A 26,586-nucleotide genomic window follows, 5' to 3' on the forward strand; every position below is an offset into this window, starting at 1 on the left:
CTGTATATTCAATCACATTCTGGAGACACACTTGAGCACAATTTGATTTGATAAAATGATATTTGACCCATTTGAATTTACCAGCTATGCAAATTTGCATAGCTGCAGAAAAAAAACCTACCAAAGTACCTCCACACTGACAAAGATCCATTTTTTCCTTGCCAGACTGTTTATGGAGGACTTTCCTTTCTTTGATTTTGGTTTTTACCTGTTTTCACTCTGGACCCCGGCCTTTTGCCAACATGCCTGTTCACTTTGGGTTGTTCACAAGTAGATGTGGACTTTGCCTACCTCCTGGACTGTGTACCTGTTGTATTTGGCCCTACCTGGTAATAAACTCTCAGCATCTGGCATTGGCACTTGAGTCCTGGTTATGTCTGAGTCTGAAGGAATAGAGAAATGCAGTACATTTAATATGGTAAAAGTACCTCTGTCGTAGATATGTGGATGTTGTAGGACAGAAGGTAAAGGGGCTTTTGTTCATGACAAGCCTCAGCATGTTCATGTTTGCTCAAAAGACACGTCACATCTTATCAGCAGAAATCATAGCTCGAGGAAAAAGAGTTTCTGAGTAAGATCTTTTAATTGATGGCAAAGATCATAATACAGTTCCTTAAAGTCTGGTGCAATATCAGAATACAACCTTAGATAACAGATAAAGAAATTACTGAATGTGACAAAACAATTAAGGTGCCTTCACTTATCCTGTTTAAATCATGAATGATGAGTATGAAACACTGACAACAGACACAGCATCCAGAGAAAACGGAAGAAGAATGTTTCAAATGTATATATTAATATTTTTCTTCATTATCATGTTTTTTTTGTCAATCAAATTATTATTTAAAAAGGTTAAAAGTTATTTCTTCATTGTCAAATTGTCGACCTCATCTTGTGCTATTTTAGGATATGTTGTCTTCAGTCAATCTTCAGCTGCTGTCATCCATTAGTGGAATATTCTGAGTCATAAATGAAGTTGGTCAACACACCCACTCCTCAACAGATCCACACCTCAGTGTATATAACAGCTGACTCCAGTACAGACACACACACAACATTCAATAGGAAACATGAGGTCTTTCAGTGTGGTCGTTCTGCTGATGCTGGCTGGTGCAGTTTATTGCATGCCAGTGGCAGACGTGACTGTGGACGATGAACGTTTTGCAGAGGTTAGTGTGTTTACTTTGTCTTCTTCTATTCTTCATGTATTCTTAATATTTTGTATTGAAGACGAGCACACGTTGTGCATTTTTCTTTTTTTCAGAGCTACCTGAAGAAATTCTTCAACCTAACAGAGCAAAAAGGTCCATCTGTCAGAGGGGGGATCAGCCAGGAGACAGAGAAGCTGAGTGAGATGCAGAGATTCTTTGGTCTCCAGGTCACCGGGATGTTGGATTCTGAAACCTTGGCAGTTATGAAGAAACCTCGCTGCGGTGTTCCAGATGTCAACATGGCTCGTTTCTCCACGTTCGGAAGCAACTTCAAGTGGCAGAAGAACAGCCTGACCTACAGGTGGATGATCTGCACAGAGAATGTGTGAGAAAGATCAAGTGATGTGAGTCTGATCATGATGTTGACTGTTTTTTTGTCCCACAGGATTGTGAACTACACTCCTGACATGTCCAGAGCAGAGGTGGATGACTCCATAGATAAAGCTCTGCAGGTTTGGGCCAAAGTCACTCCTCTAAGGTTCACAAAGATCTACAGTGGCACTGCTGACATCATGATCTCCTTTGGGGGTGGAGGTGAGTACAAATGAACTTTGATAACATGGAGAGGCAGAAAGGAAGCATGGAGAGGGAGAGCATCACATGCAATGAAGGGAAGCTGGACTAACTGGCATAGGGGCAACTTTTCCAGAGTGCTGTATTGGTTCGTAGGTTAACTTAGCTCAGACGTGTGGTTGTGAAGTCCCACAAAGCATCCTAGCTATGCCTGATGCATCCGGTTGTGTTTTATGAAGAACTGGGCACTGGAATGAAAATAACACTAGAAAGTACATATTTCTTCCTGTTTTGAAAATCTGACATGAATTGGCTCTTATCAAACAGAACATGGTGATTTTTACCCATTCGACGGCATCGGTGGGACTCTGGCTCATGCCTTCGCCCCGGGTCCTCAAATCGGAGGTGATGCTCATTTTGACGAGGATGAGTACTTCACCTTCCGCTCCAGCAGAGGTGGGTTTGTTTCTAATGCTCTGCATTTAACATTTACTGCATGGTGGTGTCTCTTTACACATGCTGTCACTGACTTGTCATTCTGTGTTTTCTGCTGCAGGCTACGTCCTCTTCGTGGTGGCTGCCCATGAGTTCGGCCACTCTCTGGGTCTGTCTCACTCTGATGATCCTGGTGCTCTCATGTACCCTTTGTACTCATACAGAAACCCTGACACCTTCGTTCTGCCTCGTGATGACGTCAATGGCATCCAGTCTCTCTATGGTTAGCACTAACTAGCTGGTTCATCTCTGCTTGTGCTTGTGCTTAAATCTGACAGATCTCTTCAGTGATGCTTCTCAGATGTTTGGGCTTTGCTTTAATGATGCAGTGATGTAGGCCTTTACAATACTTTTAACCAACAGGTCAAAACCCTGATAAGGACCCCTCTGTAGCTGAACCTCAGCCACCCACCACCCCTGATGCCTGTGATTCAAACCTGGTACTGGATGCCGTCACCAACCTCAGAGGAGAGATGCTCTTCTTCAAGGACAGGTGTGGACACTAAATGATCGCACATCTGAAAGCTAGAGTCTTGCTGCAGTTTTTCTGCACAGTATTGGTTGAAATCATTCATGTTTTTTGCATGTCTGTGTGTTTTCAGGTTCTTGTGGCGCAGGAACCCAGAGGACTATAGAAGTGAGCAAACTCTCATCACAACCGTCTGGCCCGAAGGTCCTACAAGGATTGATGCTGCTTATGAGAATGAGCAGTCAGACAGGCTGTTTATGTTTAAAGGTATGTTTTTTCATAGCTACCAGAGCTTCAAAACTGACTCCATTTCAGAGTTGACTTCATCAAATCTTTTCCTGCCTATAGGTCAGAAGGTGTGGGCCTTCAGCGGCTACGATCTAGTACCAGGCTATCCTAAAACACTGGAAAGCTTTGGTCTGCCAACAAAAGTGAAGAAGGTCGATGCTGCACTCTATGATGCAAAGTCTCACAAAACTCTATTTTTTGTAGGCAACAATTACTACAGGTGTGTTCAAAGTATATGTGAATTTCTGATTTTAAAATGAGCCTTCACCCTCACAGAGAGGATCTAATTACTGTGGATGTTTATGTTCCTTCAGTTACGATGAGGCCAGAGAGGCTATGGACAGAGGATTCCCCATACGTGTTCAGAAGCACTTCCCCCAGGTTACCAAAAAGGTGACTGCAGCTTTCCAGTACAGCGGTGAGTACTGAGATAATGTTTTTAGGAAATCTACTTGGATGGTTGGATGGATGAATGCCACTTTCATGTCTGTACATGATGGTATTTGATTTCTTGGTTTGCTTAATGCTAAGTTAACCCCTGCTTCATATACTGTACACAAACTAACAGTGAACCTCTGTTTTGCAGGTTTTACTTATCTCTACAGTGGAACCTCCGTCTATGAGTATGACCTGAGCTCGAGGTGGTTTTTCCGTGTGCTGAACAACAACTACTTCTTGCCCTGCAACAACTTCTAGACCAGATTACCATATTATTGCTTGTGTAGCCCCTTATATACAGTAAAATGTACAAACAACAGCTATAAAAAAAATACTTGAATTGTTCTGAATAAATTTTCTAAAATTATTGTAAAGTACAGTAAATTTGCAGTAAAGAGTATCTAAAGTTTGATATTTTATATTTTTCCAAATTTCTATTTATTGTATTTTGCAGCACATATGTTATGTGTACACTATAAATTATTTTTTTCCTTCTTAGTTTTTGGTAATTTTAAGTGGATTAATTTTCTAGTTTTGTGTCCTACTGAATGACTAAAATGAAACAGAACTCAAATATTCCGTCCCTGCAGATACATTCTACAATTTAAATAAAGCCAAGATGATTTGAATATGTGAGCCTTTGTCTTTGAGTTTTGGATGGTGGTTGCATGTGTGCTCCAGTGTTGTCAGCGGGTCCAAAAGTTCATTTTTATGGTTTTTATTAATCAATATCAAACATTAAGAATTGTTGTCATTTTTAAAGAATTGACCTGAACATACTGAACATGTTTATTTGCAAATGTAACAGACAACAGTTATCATTTATTACACTTAGATTTATGCGTAGTGCTGGGCTCAAATTAAGTATATTCTCCTTTCAGTGCATATTGAGAATACACTGTATCATTGTAACCTCATGTGTGTCCCTTTCTCGTCAGTGCTATATCACTTATAGCTGGAGGAAATTTCAATACATCAAAAACGTCTGGACAGACATGCATGTACAACCACAACTTGGTTGGCAGACATACAACCACAAGACAATAACTCCCTTTTTATCTGGAATGCAAAATAATAATAGTGTCACAATCGTGTTTATTACCAACACAAAAAATACAGAGGCTTTAAATGTAGACTTGCACATATGCAGACATGAGAATCATAAGCTGTTTAATGTAAAGAGAGATCCATGGAAACCCATAAATCAGGGAGAACCAGAGGCCAAAAACTCATCTATGCAGACAACAGTTAAAACCTAGATTTAGTTTCCTTGTACTTGGTCTTTGAAAAAAAAAACAAAGGCCAATAGTGAATTCAAGTCAGCGATCAGCAGTTGTGTTAACCATGCATAAAGTGAGTTGAGCACTAATTATTTCAATATTAAATGTGTTTTTCTCATAGTATCTCCAACTCTGGAGAGTTGGTATCATGTATACTATGATATCATGTATAAGTATACAAATTAATTGTGATCGTTAAACCCTGATGACGATTAAGGGACTGAAACAAGGCATAACTGAAACTTTGGTACATTTCCCTTCCTGTGCAGATACGTGCTACAATTTAAATAAAACCAAGACGATTTGGACGTCTGAATCTGTGTCTTTGGGTTTTCTTTGAACTGTTGAAGCCTTTAGAGCTTTAAGAACTTAAAACAAGTCCAGTTTCCACTCAACAGCTATGTAGAAAGCTCCTGATAAATTTCGAGGTTTCAAAGAAAAACAAATCCAGGTTAGTGCAGAATCATCATCGCTCTAATGTGGACGACTCGGTTACCTCAGTAACTCGGTTAATGGGGAGTTCAAAAGACAGGGAAGTAATATGGACAAACACGTACAGAGAATGCAGAAAGACAAATGGGTAACTAGAAAACAGGTGATCAGATAATCTGATGATGAAGATCACTGTATGTGCAGTGTGGCAAAGGGCAGGAGAGTGAGGACATCTAGTGGTAATAGAGGATACAGACTGAAGACGACAACCAACAGGAGACACCAGAGACAGGACCGGAGTAAATATATACAAAACCTATTACACTAAAACCTGATTTGACTATTTTAGCCCTAGAAGTTTGTGATATACAATATGTGGAACAAAATATAATTGATATAATTTATATTCATTTTTTGCAAAAGCTTCACGTGCATTTGCCAAAACAGTTCACACAGAGAGCACAAAACACAACATATTTACTATATTATATTTTAGAACAAGTACTTTATATGCCTCACCCATTCTGACACGATCCTGCATTGTGTAAGTCAGTAGAAGAATAGAGCACGAACATTAGCAGCAATGTGTGCCAACAATTATATGTAATACATAAATTCAACACAGTGCGGTTGAGTAATACTGTGAGACAGAGAGAAAACACAGCACTGTACCCAGTACATTACACTAAATATAGAGTAATGTCTCAACAAATACATACAGACGAAACCAAACACCAACAAACGTGCATGACAACACCGACTCACAGCCGGCGCTACAAAAAGACCTTGTTTCACAGAGCAGCATGTCGCTCCTGCCTGTTTGGCCACAGCTTTATTAGAACTAGAATAAAGAATATAGAGAGCGCTATCGATGGACCTTCTTAGGTTGAGAGGGTCTGAATCTAAAAATGCAGCACATACACTCAGCTCAGGCATTCTGCTCAGTTGGCAACATATATAAAACATCCTTAAACTTATATTTCATACCGGTAAATAATATAAATATTCGAAATCAATTAGGTGCTGCTGTTTTCTTGCAGCATGTTGATCCTCACTGTCTGTCTGTGTCTAGTCTTGGTCAATTTACTTTATGTAACTGTTTTTAAAATTTAGGTTTAGATTTTTGAACAATTTATTTTGATTAAAAAATAACTGTTGATTTTTATTGTAACACACATTTAAGGTTTCTGCATTTAATAGTGTTGTGCAATTCATCTGAAACAAAAACATTGCTCAATCAAATCAGTACTGTTCCTCTTCACGTAACATGCTGCTTAATACTAACCAAAAATCTTTGCATTCACATAGATGGACGAAGTGTTTGGATTATTACTGGTGAAATAAATGTCGTTTTTACACTGAATTTATTACAAGCAGTTGTTCTCTTGTTGCCTAATGTTTTGTTCTCTCTTCGTCCACTCACTCCAACCGGTTGAAGCAGATGACCACCCACCCTGAGCCTGGTCCTGCTGGAGGTTTCTCCCTCAAAGGGATATTTTCCTCCTCCACTGTAACCTAGTGCTTTTTAAAGTGGGGTTGTTGGGTTTTCAATATAATTCTTTTTTCATTTTACTTGTAACCACTTATATGCGACCCTCTGAATACATCTGTAGAATAAGGCTAAAGGTTGACCAAACTATGTCACCATAACATTAGTGGCTTTCCTGGAGTTTTTGATCATACTGCATGATCTTCATTAGTAGACAAAATGTAACTGACATTGTTGAAATTTACATTTTAACATCAACAACTGCAGTTTTTTTAACTGTGTCTATACCATGTACCTTAAGAATCACTGTTTCCAGTAAAACATTTTCCCCACATTCAATAAAACGGGGACATGCTGAAGACCAAATAGATACAATCTTCTCAAGCAACATCTGTTGCGTATAAGACACCTAGACGTGACGTGACGTCATAATTGCAGCGTCTTTTGGGAAAACCTTTACTGGGTGAGCAATGAAAACTCTACTTCCTCTCTTCTCCATAAAAGGACATTTCCCTCAGTCAGAGACAGAGAGGTAGTTGCTCAACACACCTGGAGCCCACAATATAAACCAGCTGCATCTAGCCCAGACAAACAAGTTGCCTGAAGAGAGGAAACATGAAGACCTTCAAACTGAGCATTCTACTGAGCCTGGCAGTCGCAGTTTACTGCCTACCAGTATCAAAGGTGACTGTGAAAGATGAACATTTTGCAGAGGTATGTAAGATTCATTTGCCATCTTTATCCATGTGTTTTCACTACTTGAATTCTGAATGCTGTGCAGCTGCTGCATGTGTAAGAATCAAACACTGTTTCCTCTCTGACAGAGCTACCTGAAGAAATTCTTCAACCTAACAGAGGTAACTGGTGCAGCTGTCAGACGGGGGATCAGTCCGGTGACCAAGAAGCTCACTGAGATGCAGACATTCTTTGGTCTCAAGATCACTGGGACGCTGGATGCAGACACCTTAGCCTTGATGAAGAAACCTCGCTGTGGTGTTCCAGATGGAAAAGTTGCTCGTTTCTCCACCTTTGGAAACAACCTCAAGTGGGAGAAAAACAGCCTGACCTACAGGTGAGTGATCTGAAGAGTGTTTGAGGGACTAACTGGAGGAAAAGTATGTGACAGACATAAATCTAATTTGTGTTTTTCTGTCCCACAGGATTGAGAACTACACTCCTGACATGTCCAGAGCAGAGGTGGAGGACTCCATAGATAAAGCCCTGCAGGTTTGGGCCAAAGTCACTCCTCTGAGATTCACAAAAATCAACAGTGGCACTGCTGACATCATGGTCTCCTTTGGGCGCCAAGGTGAGTACAAAATAACTACTGAGAATAACTAACTATTTGTTGAGCAAAATCTGATATCAAAATGTTCTTGTTACTAGAACATGGTGATTTTTATCCATTCGATGGCCCTGATGGCACGCTTGCCCATGCCTTCGCCCCGGGTCCTGGCATTGGAGGAGATGCTCATTTTGATGATGATGAGACCTTCACTTTCCGCTCGACTACAAGTCAGAAATTTATACAAGATATTCAGAAAACATCACGACTTGATTTAACAAGGGAGAGAGATAAATGACCTGTGTCTGTGTTTTCTGCTGCAGGCTACGTCCTCTTCATGGTGGCGGCCCATGAGTTCGGCCACTCTCTGGGTCTGTCTCACTCTGATGATCCTGGTGCTCTCATGTACCCTGTGTACTCTTACAGAAACCCTGACACCTTCATTCTGCCCCGTGATGACGTCAATGGCATCCAGTCTCTCTATGGTCAGTATTAACTGAATGGATCAGTGCTGTTGGATCTTGCAAAGTGAACTTAAGCAAACTCTCTGAACAGCTTCTACATCTATGGCATCACATGACTCAGGCATAATTCAATTTATTTAACCTGCAGGTCCAAACCCTGACAAGGTGCCTGGCCCCACAGCCCCCACCACCCCCGATGCCTGTGACTCAACCATGGTCTTGGATGCTGTTGCCACCCTGAGAGGAGAGATGCTCTTCTTCAAAGACGGGTATGGTAGACACTAGATGCTCACAGTTTTCTTCACAGTGTAGCTGGCTGGAATAATTGATTCATTTCTAATGTGTGTGTTTGCAGCTTCTTCTGGCGCAGCTACCCCCAACGAAGTACACCTGAGCAAACTCTCATCAGAAGCTTCTGGCCCGAAGCCCCCATCAATATTGACGCTGCTTACGAGAGCCAAGAGTTAGACAGTGTGATGCTCTTTAAAGGTATGTGGTCCATATCTATGTATGTCTGTATACAAAGCTTCTAGCGTTGTATTATCCAATCTACATCATTTCCCTCTTTATACGTTCTGAGAAGTCTTTTTATTTCTCTGCAGATAGTAAAGTGTGGGCTTTCAGCGGCTACGATCTTCTGCGTGGCTATCCTAAACAAATTTCCAGTTTTGGTCTGCCCAAAACCGTGAAGAAAATCGATGCAGCTCTCTATGACTCGGACACTGGCAAGACTTTATTCTTTGTAGGCACCAGTTACTACAGGTGTGTTCAAATCGCATGACTAATTTATATGTAGATGACTGATTTAGCTCTCATCTTGGTTTACAACATGATTATTAGTGTATGATTCATTGTAATTACTGCCTGTATATTTCTTCAGTTATGATGAGGCCAAGAAGACTATGGACCCAGGATTTCCCAAAAGGGTGGATGAAACCTTCTTTGGACTAACCAGACAGGTGACAGCAGCTTTACAGCACAGAGGTGAGTGGCAATCAAGGCAGATTTTAGTCGAGACTCCAGCAGGAAATGGCAAGATCTTTACAGTTTACATGATCTAATATGTAATGTGTGTCCTGCAGGTTTTACTTACCTCTACACTGGAGCTTACATGCAGGAGTACAGTGGTGGGAGGTTGCTGCGTGTGCTGAGGAACAACTACTTCTTGCCCTGCACCAGGTTCTAGATCACTTCACCGTGGATTGACAATGAAGGCACCAACGTTAAAAAGTTTTCATAATATGCATATATGTATTTTATATATGTAATGAAATTGTTGTACTGCACTGTTTACTGTGTACTAATACTGCCAATGTTAAGTTAACTCTCACTATTTTGTTGAGTTTTATTTATTTAATACACTGTTGAACTTGCTTTTTTTTTTTTTTTTTTTTGCTGCTTTTCAATTGTGAATTTTCCACTGTTACAACTGTACATGTCAACATAATTCAAATTTTGTGTAAAATAAACAATTTTTACATTTCTTACTAAGTGGTACTTCTACTTTTATATACCTCGAAAAACTAACCCCAGCTGCTGGTTCACTATAGTACAGAACACACATTGGGTTAATTTGACCCAAGTTCTGGGTTTTACTTTCTAACCCAGAATGCTGGTTTGTTTTCATGACCCAACCTAATGAGTTAGATTAACTATATTGCTGAGTTCAATCTCACTCATACAACTGGTTGTTTTATTACCCTATTTAGCTGGATTAAATATTATACATATTTAAATACTACTACTACTACCACCAATAACAACAATAACAATAATAATAACCATTTGCTAAGCGCCATTCATTCCATGTCTATTTTACATCAGTCATCAGTCCAGTTACATACCTAAAATGATATTGCAGATTAAGTAAGAAAATAAAATCATATTTTCATGTTCACATGGTAGATAAAAGGGACTGCTGCATTTTCCCCATATGCAAATTACAGATATGTAGTTTCTGTTCTTCTGTTCAGTAAATGACCTTTGATCTTTCTTGTTGAGCATGTTGACATAAACTTTTTGCTAATTTGCTATTAACCTGCAGGTTACTTTGTCCACCCCGTGGCGGCTTCAGTTATGTGAATAAAATGGCCATATTATTTAATTCAAGATTCAAAAAACTTTATTAATCCCAGAGGGAAATAGTTTGGCCTTGTTAACACAGACAGAAATAAAAGGGAACCACCAACTCTCCACCCCCAGAAGAGAGCAGACACTAACAGGCTGATCCGTTTGTTAGTGTCACCTACACCTACATGCCGCTTACATGTTGTGGCCCCAGCAGACAACAGCAGAGAAGATGACACTTCCACACTTCCACATCTGCACCATGGTGCTGCAGATGTGGAAGGGCCTGAGCCTCCTCAGAAAGTACATCCTGCTCCGTACCGCTGTTGAGTTAAAAGATGTGTTAGAGAACAAATTATAATCACAACCTTTAAAAAAGACAGATTCACATCACTTTAATTAATGAATCCTGATGGGATTGGGAACACTGATCATTATAAGGTTGATTGAAACTGATTAGGAGGAAAATGACCAGTAAACGCCGATCATTGATCTCTTTTCCTTCCTTTTCTACCATGGCAGAGCTGGCAAGCTAGTGAGTTACTCTGTGTGCTGCACCGGCTTTAACTAAAAGAAAGATTGAATGTTAGAAAGTTCAATGAAAATCACTGACGCATAGCATAGGTTAAAAATAACCCAACCAGCTGTTTATCTTGTAAAAATACTTTTGACCCAGCATCAACAACATAGTTTGTTTACAGTGTCCCAAACAAGCCAGAATTATGAGCAAGCAAGGAAAGAAACATGGGGTGTAGCTTCATTTCATCTTAACAACCTACCCAGACTGTTGCTGGCCTGTAACTGTATTCACTGTTGTTCTATGGTTACGTCAGTGGCAAAAGTGTCATCACAACACAAAAAGCAGAATATAACTCCTTAAAATAAACACCTTTATTTATTTATTTATTTATGGAGAATCAAAGGTGAAAATTAAGTCATATCACACTTACTCATTTAGATTTTTTGCTAGTATAAAAATACTGACTGACTAATAACATCAAATATATTATGAGGAAAGGAAGTCTTTGGGGAGTTGGGAGACTTCCAGACACATCATGTCCTGTATGACCATCTTCTCCTGTACACCTGGAAACTTACTTCAGCAAACATTAGTGGTGATTCATGCACAGGTTATCAAGCTCTTTCACAGAGTTCGGTCATTGTATTCAATCATTTTAGTTCAGACAGTCAGTAGCACAGCAGGTATTTCACCAGTTTACAGAGAAAACCTGACTGTGAGCTGCTGATACAGAAATATATAAACATGATAAATACTGGAAAGTGAATTTAGCATAAGAAAAAAGACATTTTTTAATATAGGCCACATACGGAGCAAATTATTGCAGCTCATATGTTCAATGTAGCCAGTTGGCAGTGTGTGTGTGTGTTTGTATGGCTATCATTGGGAGGACCTTGGATTTTTAACTCTGGAATGAGGAGATTCTTACAAAGTGAGGACATCTTCACAATGGGAAGAGTGTTTAAAGAGCGATTTCAGGGTTAAGATTAGGTTTTTGTTAGGGTAACGTTTAGCATGAGGCAGACTACGTGATAAATACAAAATTGAAACAGAATCTATTAGCATGGCCTACGTGACAGTAGGTGGCAAGGGATGCATTATGTCAATGAGTGTCCTCACACTGACTGCCATACAAAAATGCATGTATGTGTGCATCTGACATTAACCACATTACGTTCAATAATCAATAGTCCCTGATGAATGATAAAGGGAGGTGGTATAAAGTGTCATGTCAGCATTAAATGCAGTGTGTAATACAGTGAAGCAATCATTTTCCCCAAATGATGTTTCTGACTGTGAATCCATTCATCACTGGATTAACTGTCCTGGAAACACACACAGCTTGTTGTTTTGACTTTATTAAGTTGCACCTTTTTGTTTTTTCCATTTGATACAAAAAGACAGGAAACTATTTCGTTACAGATATAAGGTTTTCCAAATTGATCAATGTGTGAAATGTGTTTATTTAAAAGAAAATATATTTTATAGTACTAAAAATATATTTCAGATCAATTATGCTTTCTTTCTTTATCCTCACTGACTTGGTGGAGCTACTTAAGATGTCAGTTCTGTTTAAAAAGTTCATCAGGCCAGAAAAATCATTAGGTCATTAGGTTCTGGGTTTAACCAGTCCAGGCTTTGGAAATGGTTTTACCCCTGTCCTCTGATTGATGTCTCAACAGAATTTCGTCACACAGATCTCCAGTGAATTCCTCAAACTTCATTGTTTGTTTTTTGTTCTGACGTCCACTGTGAATTGTGGGACAGACATATATTTTTTTAACCACTGTATATCCAATCACATTCTGGAGAGATCTTAAGGAAATATGAAGCAAACAGGACACACTTGAGCACAATTTGATTTGAGAAATTGATATTTGACCCATTTGAATTTACCATGTATAAATGCACCACATTTATAACATTAACATTTACATTTAGTCATCTGGCAGATGTTTTTATCCAACAGGACTCACAAATTATAACATCAAATTTACATAGCTGCAAAAAAAAAAAAAGTTCCAAAGTACCTCCACCCTGACAAAGATCCATTTATTCCTTGCCAGAGTGTTTATGGAGGACTTTCCAGCATTTTCTGAATATGGTTTGATTTTGGATCTTACCTGTTTTGACTCTGGACCCTGGCCTTTTGCCAACATGCCTGTTCACTTTGGGTCTCAGCATCTGGCATTTGCACTTGAGTCCTGGTTATTTCTGAATCTGATTAATTATTTTACTACAGTAAATGAGGAATGAAAACAACCTTCAGTTGCTTTGTAGAGAAATGCAGAATATTAAATATGGTAAAAGTACCTCTGTTGTAGATATGTGGATGTTGTAGGATAGAAGGTAAAGGGGCTTTTGTTCATGACAGGCCTCAGCATGTCCATGTTTGCTCAAAAGACACGTCACATCTTATCAGCAAAAATCATAGCTCGAGGAAAAAGAGTTTCTGAGTAAGATCTTTCAATTGATGTGTGATCATAACACAGTTCCTTAAGGAGCCTGGTGCAATATCAGAATACAACCTTAGATAACAGATAAAGAAATGACTGAATATGACAAAACAATCAAGGTGCCTTCACTCATCCTGTTTAAATCATGAATGATGAGTATGAAGCACTGACAATAGACACATCATCCAGAGAAAACGGAAGAAGAATGTTTCAAATGTATATATTAATATTTTTCCCAGAAAGGTTAAAAGTTATTTCTTCATTGTCAAATTGTCGACCTCATCTTGTGCTATTTTGGGATATGTTGTCTTCAGTCAATCTTCAGCTGCTGTCATCCATTAGTGGAATATTCAGTCATAAATGAAGTTGGTCAACACACCCACTCCTCAACAGATCCACACCTCAGTGTATATAACAGCTGACTCCAGTACAGACACACACACAACATTCAATAGGAAACATGAGGTCTTTCAGTGTGGTCGTTCTGCTGATGCTGGCTGGTGCAGTTTACTGCATGCCAGTGGCAGACGAGACTGTGGACGATGAACGTTTTGCAGAGGTGAGTGTGTTTACTTTATCTTCTTCTATTCTTCATGTATTCTTAATATCTTGTATTCATCACAAGCAGACGTTGTGCATTTTTCTTTTTTTCAGAGCTACCTGAAGAAATTCTTCAACTTAACAGAGCAAAAAGGTTCCAGATTCAGACGGGGGATCAGCCAGGAGACAGAGAAGCTGAGTGAGATGCAGAGATTCTTTGGTCTCCAGGTCACCGGGGCCATGAATAATGAAACCCTGGCAGTTATGAAGAAACCTCGCTGCGGTGTTCCAGATGTCAACATGGCTCGTTTCTCCACGTTCGGAAGCAACTTCAAGTGGCAGAAGAACAGCCTGACCTACAGGTGGATGATCTGCACAGAGAATGTGTGAGAAAGATCAAGTGATGTGAGTCTGATCATGATGTTGACTGTTTTTCTGTCCCACAGGATTGTGAACTACACTCCTGACATGTCCAGAGCAGAGGTGGATGACTCCATAGATAAAGCTCTGCAGGTTTGGGCCAAAGTCACTCCTCTGAGGTTCACAAAGATCTACAGTGGCACTGCTGACATCATGATCTCCTTTGGGGGTGGAGGTGAGTAGAAATGAACTTTGATAACATGGAGAGGCAGAAAGGAAGCATGGAGAGGGAGAGCATCACATGCAATGAAGGGAAGCTGGACTAATTGGCATAGGGGCAACTTTTCCAGAGTGCTGTATTGGTTCGTAGGTTAACTTAGCTCAGACGTGTGGTTGTGAAGTCCCACAAAGCATCCTAGCTATGCCTGATGCATCCGGTTGTGTTTTATGAAGAACTGGGCACTGGAGTGAAAATAACACTAGAAAGTACATATTTCTTCTTGTTTTGAAAACAATCAAACAGAACATGGTGATTTTTACCCATTCGACGGCATCGGTGGGACTCTGGCTCATGCCTTCGCCCCGGGTCCTCAAATCGGAGGTGATGCTCATTTTGATGAGGATGAGTACTTCACCTTCCGCTCCAGCAGAGGTGGGTTTGTTTCTAATGCTCTGCATTTAACATTTACTGCATGGTGGTGTCTCTTTACACATGCTGTCACTTACTTGTCATTCTGTGTTTTCTGCTGCAGGCTACGTCCTCTTCCTGGTGGCTGCCCATGAGTTCGGCCACTCTCTGGGTCTGGGTCACTCTGATGATCCTGGTGCTCTCATGTACCCTTTGTACTCTTACAGAAACCCTGACACCTTCGTTCTGCCTCGTGATGACGTCAACGGCATCCAGTCTCTCTATGGTTAGCACTAACTAGCTGGTTCATCTGCGTCTCAGATGTTTGGGCTTTGCTTTAATGATGCAGTGATGTAGGCCTTTACAATACTTTTAACCAACAGGTCAAAACCCTGATAAGGACCCCTCTGTAGCTGAACCTCAGCCACCCACCACCCCTGATGCCTGTGATTCAAACCTGGTACTCTTCTTCAAGGACAGGTGTGGACACTAAATAATCGCACATCTGAAAGCTAGACCATTAATGTATTCAGTATTTTAGGAAATCTAATTGGATGGTTGGAAGGATGAATGCCACTTTCATGTCTGTACATGATGGTATTTGATTTCTTGGTTTGCTTAATGCTAAGTTAACCCCTGCCTCATATACTGTACAGAAACTAACAGTGAACCTCTGTTTTGCAGGTTTTACTTATCTCTACAGTGGAACCTCCGTCTATGAGTATAACCTGAGCTCGAGGTGGTTTTTCCGTGTGCTGAACAACAACTACTTCTTGCCCTGCAACAACTTCTAGACCAGATTACCATATTATTGCTTGTGTAGCCCCTCATGTACAGTAAAATGTACAAAAAACAGCATTAAAATAGTACTTGAATTGCTCTGAATAAATTGTCTAAAATTATTGTAAAGTACAATAAATTTCTAAATTTCTATTTATTGTATTTTGTAACACATATGCTATGTGTACACTATAAATTATTTTTTTCCTTCTTAGTTTTTGGTAATTTTAAGTGGATTAGTTTTCTAGTTTTGTGTCCTACTGAATGACTGAATGAAATAAAACAGAACTCAAATATTCCGTCCCTGCAGATACATGCTACAATTTAAATAAAGCCAAGATGATTTGAATATGTGAGCCTTTGTCTTTGAGTTTCGGATGGTGGTTGCATGTGTGCTCCAGTGTTGTCAGCGGGTCCAAAAGTACATTTTTATGGTTTTTAATAATCAATATCAAACATTAAGAATTGTTGTCATTTTTAAAGAATTGACCTGAACATACTGAACATGTTTATTTGCAAATGTAACAGACAACAGTTATCATTTATTACACTTTGATTTATGCGTAGTACTGGGCTCAAATGAAGTATATTCTCCTTTCAGTGCATATTGAGAATACACTGGTAAGTACTGATTTCCAAAAAACAGCCGTATGCTGTGAAACGGGACACTCATTGGAGTGCATTGTGAAAAAGTCTGGATTTAAGCAATGCAGCAGGTGAATGACTATGACTATTTTAGCTGAGTGTGCTGGTTGCAGACACCAAATGAAAAAAGTCGCCTTTATCCAGTCATCGTGAACTGATACGTCAGCAATTTGTTGAGAGAATTTTTTCCAATTTGCCACGAGTGTACAACTTAATGAATCAATTTCTTGAGGTACTAGAGCACTTGTTGTAAAAGATGAACTGGTGCTCAAAGATCATTGTAACCTCATGTGTGTCCCTTTCTCGTCAGTGCTATATCACTTATAGCTGGAGGAAATTTCAATACATCAAAAACGTCTGGACAGACATGCATGTACAACCACAACTTGGTTGGCAGACATACAACCACAAGACAATAACTCCCTTTTTATCTGAAAAGCAAAATAATAATAGCGTCACAATCGTGTTTATTATCAACACAAAAAATACAGAGGCTTTAAATGTAGACTTGCACATATGCAGACATGAGAATCATAAGCTGTTTAATGTAAAGAGAGATCCATGGAAACCCATAAATCAGGGAGAACCAGAGGCCAAAAACTCATCTATACAATCAACAGTTAAAACCTAGATTTAGTTCCCTTGTACTTGGTCTTTAAAAAAAAAAAACAAAGGTCAATAGTGAATTCAAGTCAGCGATCAGCAGTTGTGTTAACCATGCATAAAGTGAGTTGAGCACTAATTATTTCAATATTAAATGTGTTTTTCTCATAGTATCTCCAACTCTGGAGAGTTGGTATCATGTATACTATGATATCATGTATAAGTATACAAATTAATTGTGATCGTTAAACCCTGATGACGATTAAAGGACTGAAACAAGGCATAACTGAAACTTTGGTACATTTCCCTTCCTGTGCAGATACGTGCTACAATTTAAATAAAACCAAGACGATTTGGACGTCTGAATCTGTGTCTTTGGGTTTTCTTTGAACTGTTGAAGCCTTTAAAGCTTTAAGAACTTAAAACAAGTCCAGTTTCCACTCAACAGCTATGTAGAAAGCTCCTGATAAATTTCGAGGTTTCAAAGAAAAACAAATCCAGGTTAGTGCAGAATCATCATCGCTCTAATGTGGACGACTCGGTTACCTCAGTAACTCGGTTAATGGGGAGTTCAAAAGACAGGGAAGTAATATGGACAAACACGTACAGAGAATGCAGAAAGACAAATGGGTAACTAGAAAACAGGTGATCAGATAATCAGATGATGAAGATAACTGTATGTGCAGCGTGGCAAAGGGCAGGAGAGTGAGGACATCTAGTGGTAATAGAGGATACAGACTGAAGACGACAACCAACAGGAGACACCAGAGACAGGACCGGAGTAAATATATACAAAACCTATTACACTAAAACCTGATTTGACTATTTTAGCCCTAGAAGTTTGTGATATACAATATGTGGAACAAAATATAATTGATAATAATAATTTATATTCATTTTTTGCAAAAGCTTCACGTGCATTTGCCAAAACAGTTCACACAGAGAGCACAAAACACAACACTATATTTACTATATTATATTTTAGAACAAGTACTTTATATGCCTCACCCATTCTGACACGATCCTGCATTGTGTAAGTCAGTAGAAGAATAGAGCACGAACATTAGCAGCAATGTGTGCCAACAATTATATGTAATACATAAATTCAACACAGTGCGGTTGAGTAATACTGTGAGACAGAGAGAAAACACAGCACTGTACCCAGTACATTACACTAAATATAGAGTAATGTCTCAACAAATACATACAGACGAAACCAAACACCAACAAACGTGCATGACAACACCGACTCACAGCCGGCGCTACAAAAAGACCTTGTTTCACAGAGCAGCATGTCGCTCCTGCCTGTTTGGCCACAGCTTTATTAGAACTAGAATAAAGAATATAGAGAGCGCTATCGATGGACCTTCTTAGGTTGAGAGGGTCTGAATCTAAAAATGCAGCGCATACACTCAGCTCAGGCATTCTGCTCAGTTGGCAACATATATAAAACATCCTTAAACTTATATTTCATACCGGTAAATAATATAAATATTCGAAATCAATTAGGTGCTGCTGTTTTCTTGCAGCATGTTGATCCTCGCTGTCTGTCTGTGTCTAGTCTTGGTCAATTCACCTAAGACATCAGTTTCACAACAAAGGCAGTTCTCCCATTTTGAAATATTAGGAAGCAACAGCCACAATGTAGTTTTCATCCGGCGAGAACTGCTACATAAATAGATTTAATATATTAATACATATTTAAGTTGATTATTACAGATACAATATATCAGTGTTTGACAGGAAAACCTTCCAATGTTTTGCAATGTTGCCTTTAGATTCATGTCATGTTAAAACATTTGAGTAAAACATCATATTAGTCAGAATATAACCTTTAACAACACGGAAAGACTAATATTCAGTCAAAGTGTCTTTGTCTACGAGTTTATTTCCTTTTTTTTCAACTCATGAAGGGTTTCAACGGCTGCAGTTACCAAAAATGGTAACTTCCACTTAACTTCCTTTTCAAAAATGCAGTGGAATCCAGTAAGACTAAAATATGACTTTATTAATCATTATTCATTAACAGAATGATCTGTGAAATGTCACCCTTTTCATGTGATATCGGGGAAAACTGTAGTTTTGGTTGAGCTATCAATACTTTTTCATGCAGTCAATCTTCAGCTGCTGTCATCCATTAGTGGAATATTGTCTGAGTCATAAATGAAGTTGCTCAACACACCCACTCCTCAACAGATCCACTCCTCAGTGTATATAACAGCTGACTCCAGTACAGACACACACACAACATTCAATAGGAAACATGAAGTTTTTCAGTGTGGTCGTTCTGCTGATGCTGGCCGGGGCAGTTTATTGCATGCCAGTGGCAGACGTGACTGTGGACGATGAACGTTTTGCAGAGGTTAGTGTGTTTACTTTGTCTTCTTCTATTCTTCATGTATTCTTAATATTTTCTATTGAAGTTTTTTGTTTTTTTTAGAGCTACCTGAAGAGATTCTTCAACTTAACAGAGCAAAAAGGTCCATCTGTCAGAGGGGGGATCAGCCCGGTGACCAGGACGCTCAGTGACATGCAGAGATTCTTTGGTCTCAAGATCACCGGGGCCATGAATAATGAAACCCTGGCAGTTATGAAGAAACCTCGCTGCGGTGTTCCAGATGTCAGCATGGCTCGTTTCTCCACGTTCGGAACCAACGTCAAGTGGCAGAAGAACAGCCTGACCTACAGGTGGATGATCTGCACAGAGAATGTGTGAGAAAGATCAAGTGATGTGACTCTGATCATGATGTTGACTGTTTTTCTGTCCCACAGGATTGTGAACTACACTCCTGACATGTCCAGAGCAGAGGTGGATGACTCCATAGATAAAGCTCTGCAGGTCTGGGCCAAAGTCACTCCTCTGAGGTTCACAAAGATCTACAGTGGCACTGCTGACATCATGATCTCCTTTGGGAGAAGAGGTGAGTTCTAAAGAGCTGAGTGCAACATGACTTGAACTAAAGCAGTGCAGTGGAGCAAAAAGCACTTCAACTTGTAAAGCTCCAAAATCTATTTTAGCACTTTTCTTCGTTTACCACTAAACTAACTTTGTATTTAATAATGTGTTTATGAAGAGAGTAATGCTGTAACTCCACCGATGACTGGCAGTGTCTAATACTTACTGAGACTATGAGAGAAGAATCAGTGTGTTGGTGGTTTAAAAGTTCTTGGTTGTATTTACTGTGGCTCACATTTGTGGTTGTGATATCCCACAAATCATCGAGCTATATGTAAGACATTATCAGTTACTTAGGTAGATGTACTAGTAGCAGGTGTTTGTTCTTCTTATCTAAATCCAACATGAGTGTTCTTGTCCTCACTCACAGCACACGGCGATTCTTATCCCTTTGACGGCCGTGGTAAAACTCTCGCCCATGCCTTCTCCCCGAGCTCTGGGATTGGAGGCGATGCTCACTTTGATGAAGATGAAAACTTCACTTACCGCTCCAGAACAGGTGAGCTCTGCCCAGTCTGATATTTTACAGAACTACTGCACAGTCTGAGCGGATTTTCACACAACACGCTGCAGCTGACGTGTAATTCCATATTTTCTCTTGTATGCAGGCACAAACCTCTTCATGGTGGCTGCCCATGAGTTCGGCCACTCTCTGGGCCTGTCTCACTCTAATGATCGCGGCGCTCTCATGTACCCCGTGTACTCATACAAAAACCCTGACACCTTCGTTCTTCCCAGCGATGACGTCAGCGGCATCCAGTCTCTCTATGGTCAGTACTAATTGGCAGGATCGTTGCTGCCTGTTTGCACACAAAGTGGTTTATCTCTTGCACAACCTCCAGGGATGCTGCCCAGCTGTTGTTGCTTTTGTTGCAATGTGTTGCAGGATTTTCTAAATGTTTGGTGACTCATTTTGTTTAACCTCCAGGTCCAAACCCTGATAAACCCTGATTGGTCCACTCAGATCTTCTCTCAACACAATGAATGAGTCCTTCTTCAGACCTATCAGACGTTTTTGCTTTCTCGCTGAGAGTTGATGAGAAGATCAACTACATGTTAGCACTGATCTGTTCTGCTGGTTGTACTTGCCTCTACAGTGAACCTTGATGTTTGCGTACGACCTGAAGACTGCTGCTTCTTATTATTTTAATGCCATTTTAAGAAGATGACTAACTAATAAATAAATTAATTAAATGTCAAAATAAATACATACATGAATAATTGTCTCTAGAATTCATTCTTTGCAAGGTTTAGGGAAAAAAGAGAAAGAATATGAGAAAAGATATCTCTTAAATTGTATTTCATATGGTCTTAATTTTCAGTGCATATAAAACTATACTAGAGTTAGAGTCTGAAGTCTGGACCTGGACAGTTTGGCACCTGTCCCCTGTGTGTGTGACATAAGGTCTTCCCAGAAAAACATGTATACAGTTAAGGTCAAGATCACTGTCCCTTTTTTGAAACCAAACAAAAGAATTTTATTGCTTCCAAAAGAACAAAGTAAAAATCTCCACTGAGTTTGATTAGAATATTTTACTGTGCTGTGCTGATTTACAGCTGATGACAATGACAAGACCAAAGTTATTAGTCCTCTGACAAATAATAGCCACAGCAACGTTACAGCAGAGTCTCTCTGAAAACAGCATAACAGCGACAGCAGAGTGCAAAACACGGACAGAGCTCACTTATGAATTAGGATTTATGGACAAACTCAGAAAGTAGCATGTTCATCTGACACCATTGTAATGAAGTGGAACTCAGCTGTGTCTGCTGCTACCACACAACCTCCGTGATCCTGCTGCTTTGTCCTTAGTACCTCGTAGAGCCTCCAGGTTGTTGCCGCTCACTATAATCTACACATATAATCTTCGGCATAATATGAGCACTTCAAAGAACACGTTTCTGGACTTGGAGCTAGCTTTGTTTCTTTGTTATCTTATCTTATTTTTTTCCTGTAAGGTATTCCCAGTACAAATCTTGTCCTTCCTTCTCCACATGTGGTTGAACAGCTATGGAGACACCTTTACTGCTTCAGGACTTACATTAGCTAATAATCATGATGACAAACTGAGGCTCATGCTGCATTTAGTCTTTACCATTAACCTAAGTCTGGATTAATCACGCCGCCTCTGTTTGCTTTGAAATAACCCCCCGCTGCCACTCCCTCACACACTCGGTTTCTATGGCTACAAAAGCAGATTAAAATATACTTATATATTCCACACTGTCAACACTACACATGTCAAGGTGTGGTCCCTGCTCTTTAACTCTGCTGACAGACATAATGCCTGTTATCCTCCAGACACTTAGAATTAAGCTTCCTACCTGAGAGGCTTCTATTGTCTGGACGTCACACATGATGTCTGTCTAATGGGTCATATAGATGGTTTTGGAAGATTTTGTTTTCTTTATAGAACTTACAGACCTTATTCTTATGTTTTTGCTCTCACAGCTCCCTCTCTTGTCTTCCTTGCTTACTGCACAGACTGATTTAGAACCTGTTGCATAACAAGAAACCACAAAATGAACCTTCAGGTGGTGGCTTGCCTTCAATACAACAGTGAAGGTTTATTTACCTGTTTAGAAATATGGGACTTTTACTCTGTTCAAAAGTTCCTTCTCTTGCAAATACATGCACTAACACAAACCCTGCCTGCAAAAAAATGGAAACATAAGGCTTCAAATGTGCCCTGTAAATAAAACACTGCAAACGATGGGTGTGAAAAATGCGTGCAAGGTATAAATGATCAGTTTTAGCCTGGACACACACTGACTGAATTATGTCGCTTTAAAACAAATATAGTTGATTTAGTTTTTAAGTGAAGGTAAAATGAAGCAAGTCCAGGTTTGATTCTCTGAGTGCAGGCGTTTTTATTTTACAGTACAATCCTTGAATCGCAGTCGCTGCACTGAGGTAACCAGGTATATGTATTGTATGTTTTTGTATGGATTTTTTAACATCAACTGAAATAAACAAGCAAACTCAGCTGATGTTATCTCCTGTCTCTGCTCTGCATCATGTTCATACAGGCTTAAACTTCTCTAACTGTCAACCTCACGTGCCTCTTCTACCCTCCACTCGTTTTCTCATCGCTACAGTTATTACCTCTCTCCTGTTGTTCTATTGGGCCTGTTCAGACACTTGCAGGAATGTTTCATTGCCCCATCATGCTACTTTCTCGGCTTTTTTCTTATCTTGAAATTGACTCTTTCGGGAATTTACCAACTAGTGCATTCCACCCCTGTATCTGAGCAGAGTGGGACAGCAGCCCCCTGGAGTTACCGCTTCTCTGCAGTAGAGAAACGAAGTCATGGAAGGTGCACTGACTGCTAAAACTGTGATGATAATGGGGTTTGTGGCACTGTGCGCCGCTGTGCCCGTCCCTTCACCCAGCACAGAAGACATTTCCAAAGCCCAGGTAAACCAAGTTAAAATACTGTACTGTTCGTTGGTGTCATTTAAGCTGCTCAATCTGTTGTCTCTGTGATTGTGTAAGACCTGGTCAGAGCCTGCTGGTCTTGATGGTCTACATGTAGCATTTCAGAGAGTGAGACAGAAGAATATTATTATTGTAGAAAAATGACAAGAATGATAACTTGATGATTTGTTGAAGCTCTCTGGGGACAGGTGAGCAGCTTCATTGTAAGAAATACCCATAACAGAAGGGAAGGTTGTGTATCTAATCACTTTGCAACCAATCAACTCCAATTGTTGGACTAAAGAAGCGGGTCAGTAATCGAGCAACTGCAATCTGATTTTAAACTGAGCACAGCACCAGTTTCCCGTCCTACACAGCAGGACACAGTAAACAGGGCTGATAAATTTGCTGAGGATTTGGAGGTCTGCAGCCTGTCACATGCAGCGCTGCAAAAACTCAACTGAAACAGTTCACTGCAGCTGCTCTGTCTTGTTTTGCTCAGTGACAGATTTAAAAAATGAATTTGCTGTTAAATAATACAGCTCTAATACAGCTGAGGGAGGATGAACAGTAAACACTTCAGGGAATGCTTTCTTCCATTTGCGTTTTCTTTTCCCAGGAGTATCTGTCTCAGTTTTTCTCTGAAGTGGGTGTCAGTGCCCCAAACAGCGTGTGGCGCAGCAATCTCGACTCCTTTGAAGACACGCTTAAAAAAATGCAGGAGTTTTTTGGCCTGAAGGTGACGGAGCAGTTGGACGCCAGCACGCTGGAAGTGATGCGTCGCCCCCGCTGTGGTTTTACAGATGTGAGCAATTATGGTCACTTTGAAGGTCGGCCTAAGTGGGCCAAGACTTTGGTGACATACAGGTCAGAACCAGCATTAACAAGTTATTACATGCAGTTCATCCAAACACAAAGCACAAATAACCTCCTGTCTCACTCTGCCCGTCACAGGATAACTGACTACACTCCCGACCTGAGCCAAAGTCATGTGGACGCCACCATAGCCAAGGCTCTGAAAGTCTACAGTGATGTCATTCCTCTGGATTTCAAACAGATCACCAGTGGCACTGCTGACATCATGATCACGTTCAAGCGTCAAGGTGATTCAGCACTGTCAGTACCTTAGAGGAAATGTGACATATAGTGATTCTAACTTCACTTTTCTTCTCTCAAATCAAGACCATGGAGATTTTTCCCCATTTGACGGGCAGGGTGGGGTCTTGGCTCACGCATTCTCGCCTGGAGAAGGCATGGGAGGTGACACGCACTTCGATGAAGACGAAAGCTGGACTCTGACATCATCAGGTGCTGACACATTGTCACAGAGATGAGAATGATTGTACAGCTGATTGAGGACGTATAGTAATGCTATGAGTGTGCGTGTGCAGGAACCAACCTGTTCTTGGTGGCAGCCCATGAGCTTGGACATGCACTGGGACTAGCCCACTCTCAGGTCCAGACAGCGCTGATGTTTCCCACCTACCAATATGTGAACACAGAAGGGTACAAACTACCAGACGATGACAGACAGGGAGTACAAGCTATCTATGGTGAGAGTCTACATAATTGTTGCTACTCATTATCCTGAACATTATCCTACATAAACAAGACTTTTCAGAAATGCACTAAGTTTAAGATCCTCAGCACTGCCATTACCTGTATTTATTTATCTTTTTGCCTCAAAGGAGTCAGAGAAGCATCAGCTCGTCCCACGACTAAACCTGAACCAAAGCCACAGCCTACAAGAAAACCTGTGCCAGAACCGCAGCCAAGACCTGAACCAAATCCTCGTCCCACACCAGTATCTCCTGCAGACAGGTGCAACAGGGAACTGATTTTTGATGCAGTAACATCTATTCAGAACAATCTTTACTTCTTTAAAGATGGGTAAGACTTTTATTCTTATTCTTATTCTTATTCTTATTCTTATTCTTATTCTTATTCTTATTCTAAATAATTCTACTCCAACACACTGAGTTATTACTTCCAGAAGTGATGTAAAATTTTAGTTGTTTAGTTCATGGCATTCTGCGTTTCTTTGTCAGACATTTCTGGAGGAGGGGCAGCTCCTGGCATGGCATCGCTGTGAACAAAATCCAGTCTGTCTGGCCTGGAATCAGAAAAATCGATGCTGCATACGAGAATGCAAAAACCAGTGCAGTCATTTTCTTTGAAGGTACAAAATTAGCACAGATAACAAGCTGTTTCTGTTTCTTGATGATGAAATTTATAGAAGAAGTTGGAACGTGTAGTTAATGTGACTCTCTACTCTCTTATATCACAGGGGCTCATTACTGGGCAATCAGAGGAAACACCATCCTACCTGGTTCTCCTAAACCTCTCACAGACTTTGGCCTCCCTCAATCTGTCACCAAGGTAGACGCTGCCGTTCATGTTTCATTCACAAGCAGAACCCTCCTCTTTGTGAACAACAAATACTGGAGGTGAGTAATGTGCATAGTAACACTGCATCCAAAAAGTATAAAGCCACATACTATGTGTTGATGAACCCTCCTCCTCATGTCACTCACAGCTACAATGACAGGATGGGCAGAATGGATGCTGGCTACCCAAAACTAATTCAAACAGAGTTCCCAGGGATTGGCAGTAGAGTGGATGCTGCATTTGAGAACAAAGGTAGGTCACAGTGCAGTAAAAGGGCATTTTGGCTGTGTTTCAGTTTGAATACTAATGATGCACCTCACCCATTCTCAGGTTACCTGTACTTTTCAAGTGGAAACACACAGACAGAATACAACTATCAGCTAAGAAGAGTTCTTCGTACTCTGTTAAACAATGCTTGGATGGATTGCAACTAAACAAACACACGCACAAACACATACATGCGCACAGGTGTAAGCATGTAACAAAGCAATATATATTACAATATTACAGCAGCAGTTTATCTCCTTCCGAGTAGCTTATCGTTTCTTTTTACTAGAAATCTGCATGAATATACATCATTTAAAAAACAGAATTATACAGCCATCCTGTAGGCAACTCCTGTTGTCTTTGCTTTATCCTGATGTGCATCAGTTTGAAATGATTTAATAAAGAAGATTTAAAAAAAAAAACAGACTGGGTTTGAATATGTAAATAAATAATGTTTTGTTGTAAGAGAAACTGCAGCGCAGCAGTTTCACATCTGCAATTCTGGTACAGCTCCTGTGTCGTGAGTATTTATTTGTTTTCTGTTAACATAAATAAAAATATACATATTTGATTTTTAAATAATAAATATATTT

General features: G+C 40.0%; 5 protein-coding genes across 5 annotated transcripts; all 5 read left to right on the forward strand.

Moving 5' to 3' along the window:
* Positions 1-871: 871 nt before the first annotated feature.
* On the forward strand, positions 872-3,720 carry LOC113169371 (collagenase 3-like). Its single transcript, XM_026370731.1, has 10 exons — positions 872-1,169; positions 1,265-1,512; positions 1,597-1,745; positions 2,052-2,180; positions 2,281-2,442; positions 2,583-2,712; positions 2,822-2,955; positions 3,037-3,196; positions 3,291-3,394; positions 3,563-3,720. Exons 1-10 carry the CDS (start codon positions 1,071-1,073, stop codon positions 3,670-3,672), a joined length of 1,425 nt encoding a protein of 474 aa, XP_026226516.1. The 5' UTR covers positions 872-1,070; the 3' UTR covers positions 3,673-3,720.
* Positions 3,721-7,223: 3,503 nt separating this feature from the next.
* Positions 7,224-9,742, forward strand: LOC113169374 (collagenase 3-like). The gene is made up of 10 exons (XM_026370737.1): positions 7,224-7,329; positions 7,440-7,687; positions 7,776-7,924; positions 8,002-8,130; positions 8,224-8,385; positions 8,513-8,633; positions 8,720-8,853; positions 8,967-9,126; positions 9,245-9,348; positions 9,447-9,742. Exons 1-10 carry the CDS (start codon positions 7,231-7,233, stop codon positions 9,548-9,550), a joined length of 1,410 nt encoding a protein of 469 aa, XP_026226522.1. The 5' UTR covers positions 7,224-7,230; the 3' UTR covers positions 9,551-9,742.
* A 3,998-nt stretch (positions 9,743-13,740) lies between these two features.
* On the forward strand, positions 13,741-15,226 carry LOC113170759 (collagenase 3-like). Its single transcript, XM_026372995.1, has 5 exons — positions 13,741-13,966; positions 14,062-14,309; positions 14,394-14,542; positions 14,831-14,959; positions 15,060-15,226. Exons 1-5 carry the CDS (start codon positions 13,868-13,870, stop codon positions 15,224-15,226), a joined length of 792 nt encoding a protein of 263 aa, XP_026228780.1. The 5' UTR covers positions 13,741-13,867.
* Positions 15,227-19,184: 3,958 nt separating this feature from the next.
* LOC113170757 (collagenase 3-like) lies at positions 19,185-21,080 on the forward strand. Its single transcript, XM_026372994.1, has 6 exons — positions 19,185-19,325; positions 19,404-19,651; positions 19,736-19,884; positions 20,290-20,418; positions 20,528-20,689; positions 20,848-21,080. The coding sequence occupies exons 1-6, from the start codon at positions 19,227-19,229 to the stop codon at positions 20,868-20,870; spliced, it is 810 nt and encodes a 269-aa protein (XP_026228779.1). The 5' UTR covers positions 19,185-19,226; the 3' UTR covers positions 20,871-21,080.
* A 1,969-nt stretch (positions 21,081-23,049) lies between these two features.
* mmp30 (matrix metallopeptidase 30) lies at positions 23,050-26,396 on the forward strand. The gene is made up of 10 exons (XM_026372993.1): positions 23,050-23,338; positions 23,958-24,205; positions 24,293-24,441; positions 24,521-24,646; positions 24,730-24,891; positions 25,027-25,228; positions 25,387-25,517; positions 25,626-25,785; positions 25,875-25,978; positions 26,057-26,396. The coding sequence occupies exons 1-10, from the start codon at positions 23,231-23,233 to the stop codon at positions 26,158-26,160; spliced, it is 1,494 nt and encodes a 497-aa protein (XP_026228778.1). The 5' UTR covers positions 23,050-23,230; the 3' UTR covers positions 26,161-26,396.
* The last annotated feature ends 190 nt before the right edge of the window (positions 26,397-26,586 follow it).

Source organism: Anabas testudineus, chromosome 14 (assembly GCF_900324465.2).
Source record: "Anabas testudineus chromosome 14, fAnaTes1.2, whole genome shotgun sequence".
Classification (NCBI taxonomy): domain Eukaryota; kingdom Metazoa; phylum Chordata; class Actinopteri; order Anabantiformes; family Anabantidae; genus Anabas; species Anabas testudineus.

Bases quoted from the DNA above. Each gene is read 5' to 3' on its own strand.
- LOC113170759 (XM_026372995.1), top strand. From the start codon at position 13,868: ATGAGGTCTTTCAGTGTGGTCGTTCTGCTGATGCTGGCTGGTGCAGTT. The intron at 14,543-14,830 runs GTGAGTAGAAAT...ACAATCAAACAG, and splicing joins GATCTCCTTTGGGGGTGGAG to AACATGGTGATTTTTACCCA. The intron at 14,960-15,059 runs GTGGGTTTGTTT...TTTCTGCTGCAG, and splicing joins CACCTTCCGCTCCAGCAGAG to GCTACGTCCTCTTCCTGGTG.
- LOC113169371 (XM_026370731.1), top strand. From the start codon at position 1,071: ATGAGGTCTTTCAGTGTGGTCGTTCTGCTGATGCTGGCTGGTGCAGTT. The intron at 1,170-1,264 runs GTTAGTGTGTTT...TCTTTTTTTCAG, and splicing joins ACGATGAACGTTTTGCAGAG to AGCTACCTGAAGAAATTCTT. The intron at 2,956-3,036 runs GTATGTTTTTTC...TCCTGCCTATAG, and splicing joins CAGGCTGTTTATGTTTAAAG to GTCAGAAGGTGTGGGCCTTC.
- LOC113169374 (XM_026370737.1), top strand. From the start codon at position 7,231: ATGAAGACCTTCAAACTGAGCATTCTACTGAGCCTGGCAGTCGCAGTT. The intron at 7,925-8,001 runs GTGAGTACAAAA...TCTTGTTACTAG, and splicing joins GGTCTCCTTTGGGCGCCAAG to AACATGGTGATTTTTATCCA. The intron at 9,349-9,446 runs GTGAGTGGCAAT...TGTGTCCTGCAG, and splicing joins AGCAGCTTTACAGCACAGAG to GTTTTACTTACCTCTACACT.
- mmp30 (XM_026372993.1), top strand. From the start codon at position 23,231: ATGGAAGGTGCACTGACTGCTAAAACTGTGATGATAATGGGGTTTGTG. The intron at 24,647-24,729 runs GTGCTGACACAT...GTGCGTGTGCAG, and splicing joins CTGGACTCTGACATCATCAG to GAACCAACCTGTTCTTGGTG. The intron at 25,786-25,874 runs GTGAGTAATGTG...TGTCACTCACAG, and splicing joins GTGAACAACAAATACTGGAG to CTACAATGACAGGATGGGCA.
- LOC113170757 (XM_026372994.1), top strand. From the start codon at position 19,227: ATGAAGTTTTTCAGTGTGGTCGTTCTGCTGATGCTGGCCGGGGCAGTT. The intron at 20,419-20,527 runs GTGAGCTCTGCC...TCTTGTATGCAG, and splicing joins CACTTACCGCTCCAGAACAG to GCACAAACCTCTTCATGGTG. The intron at 20,690-20,847 runs GTCAGTACTAAT...TTTAACCTCCAG, and splicing joins CGGCATCCAGTCTCTCTATG to GTCCAAACCCTGATAAACCC.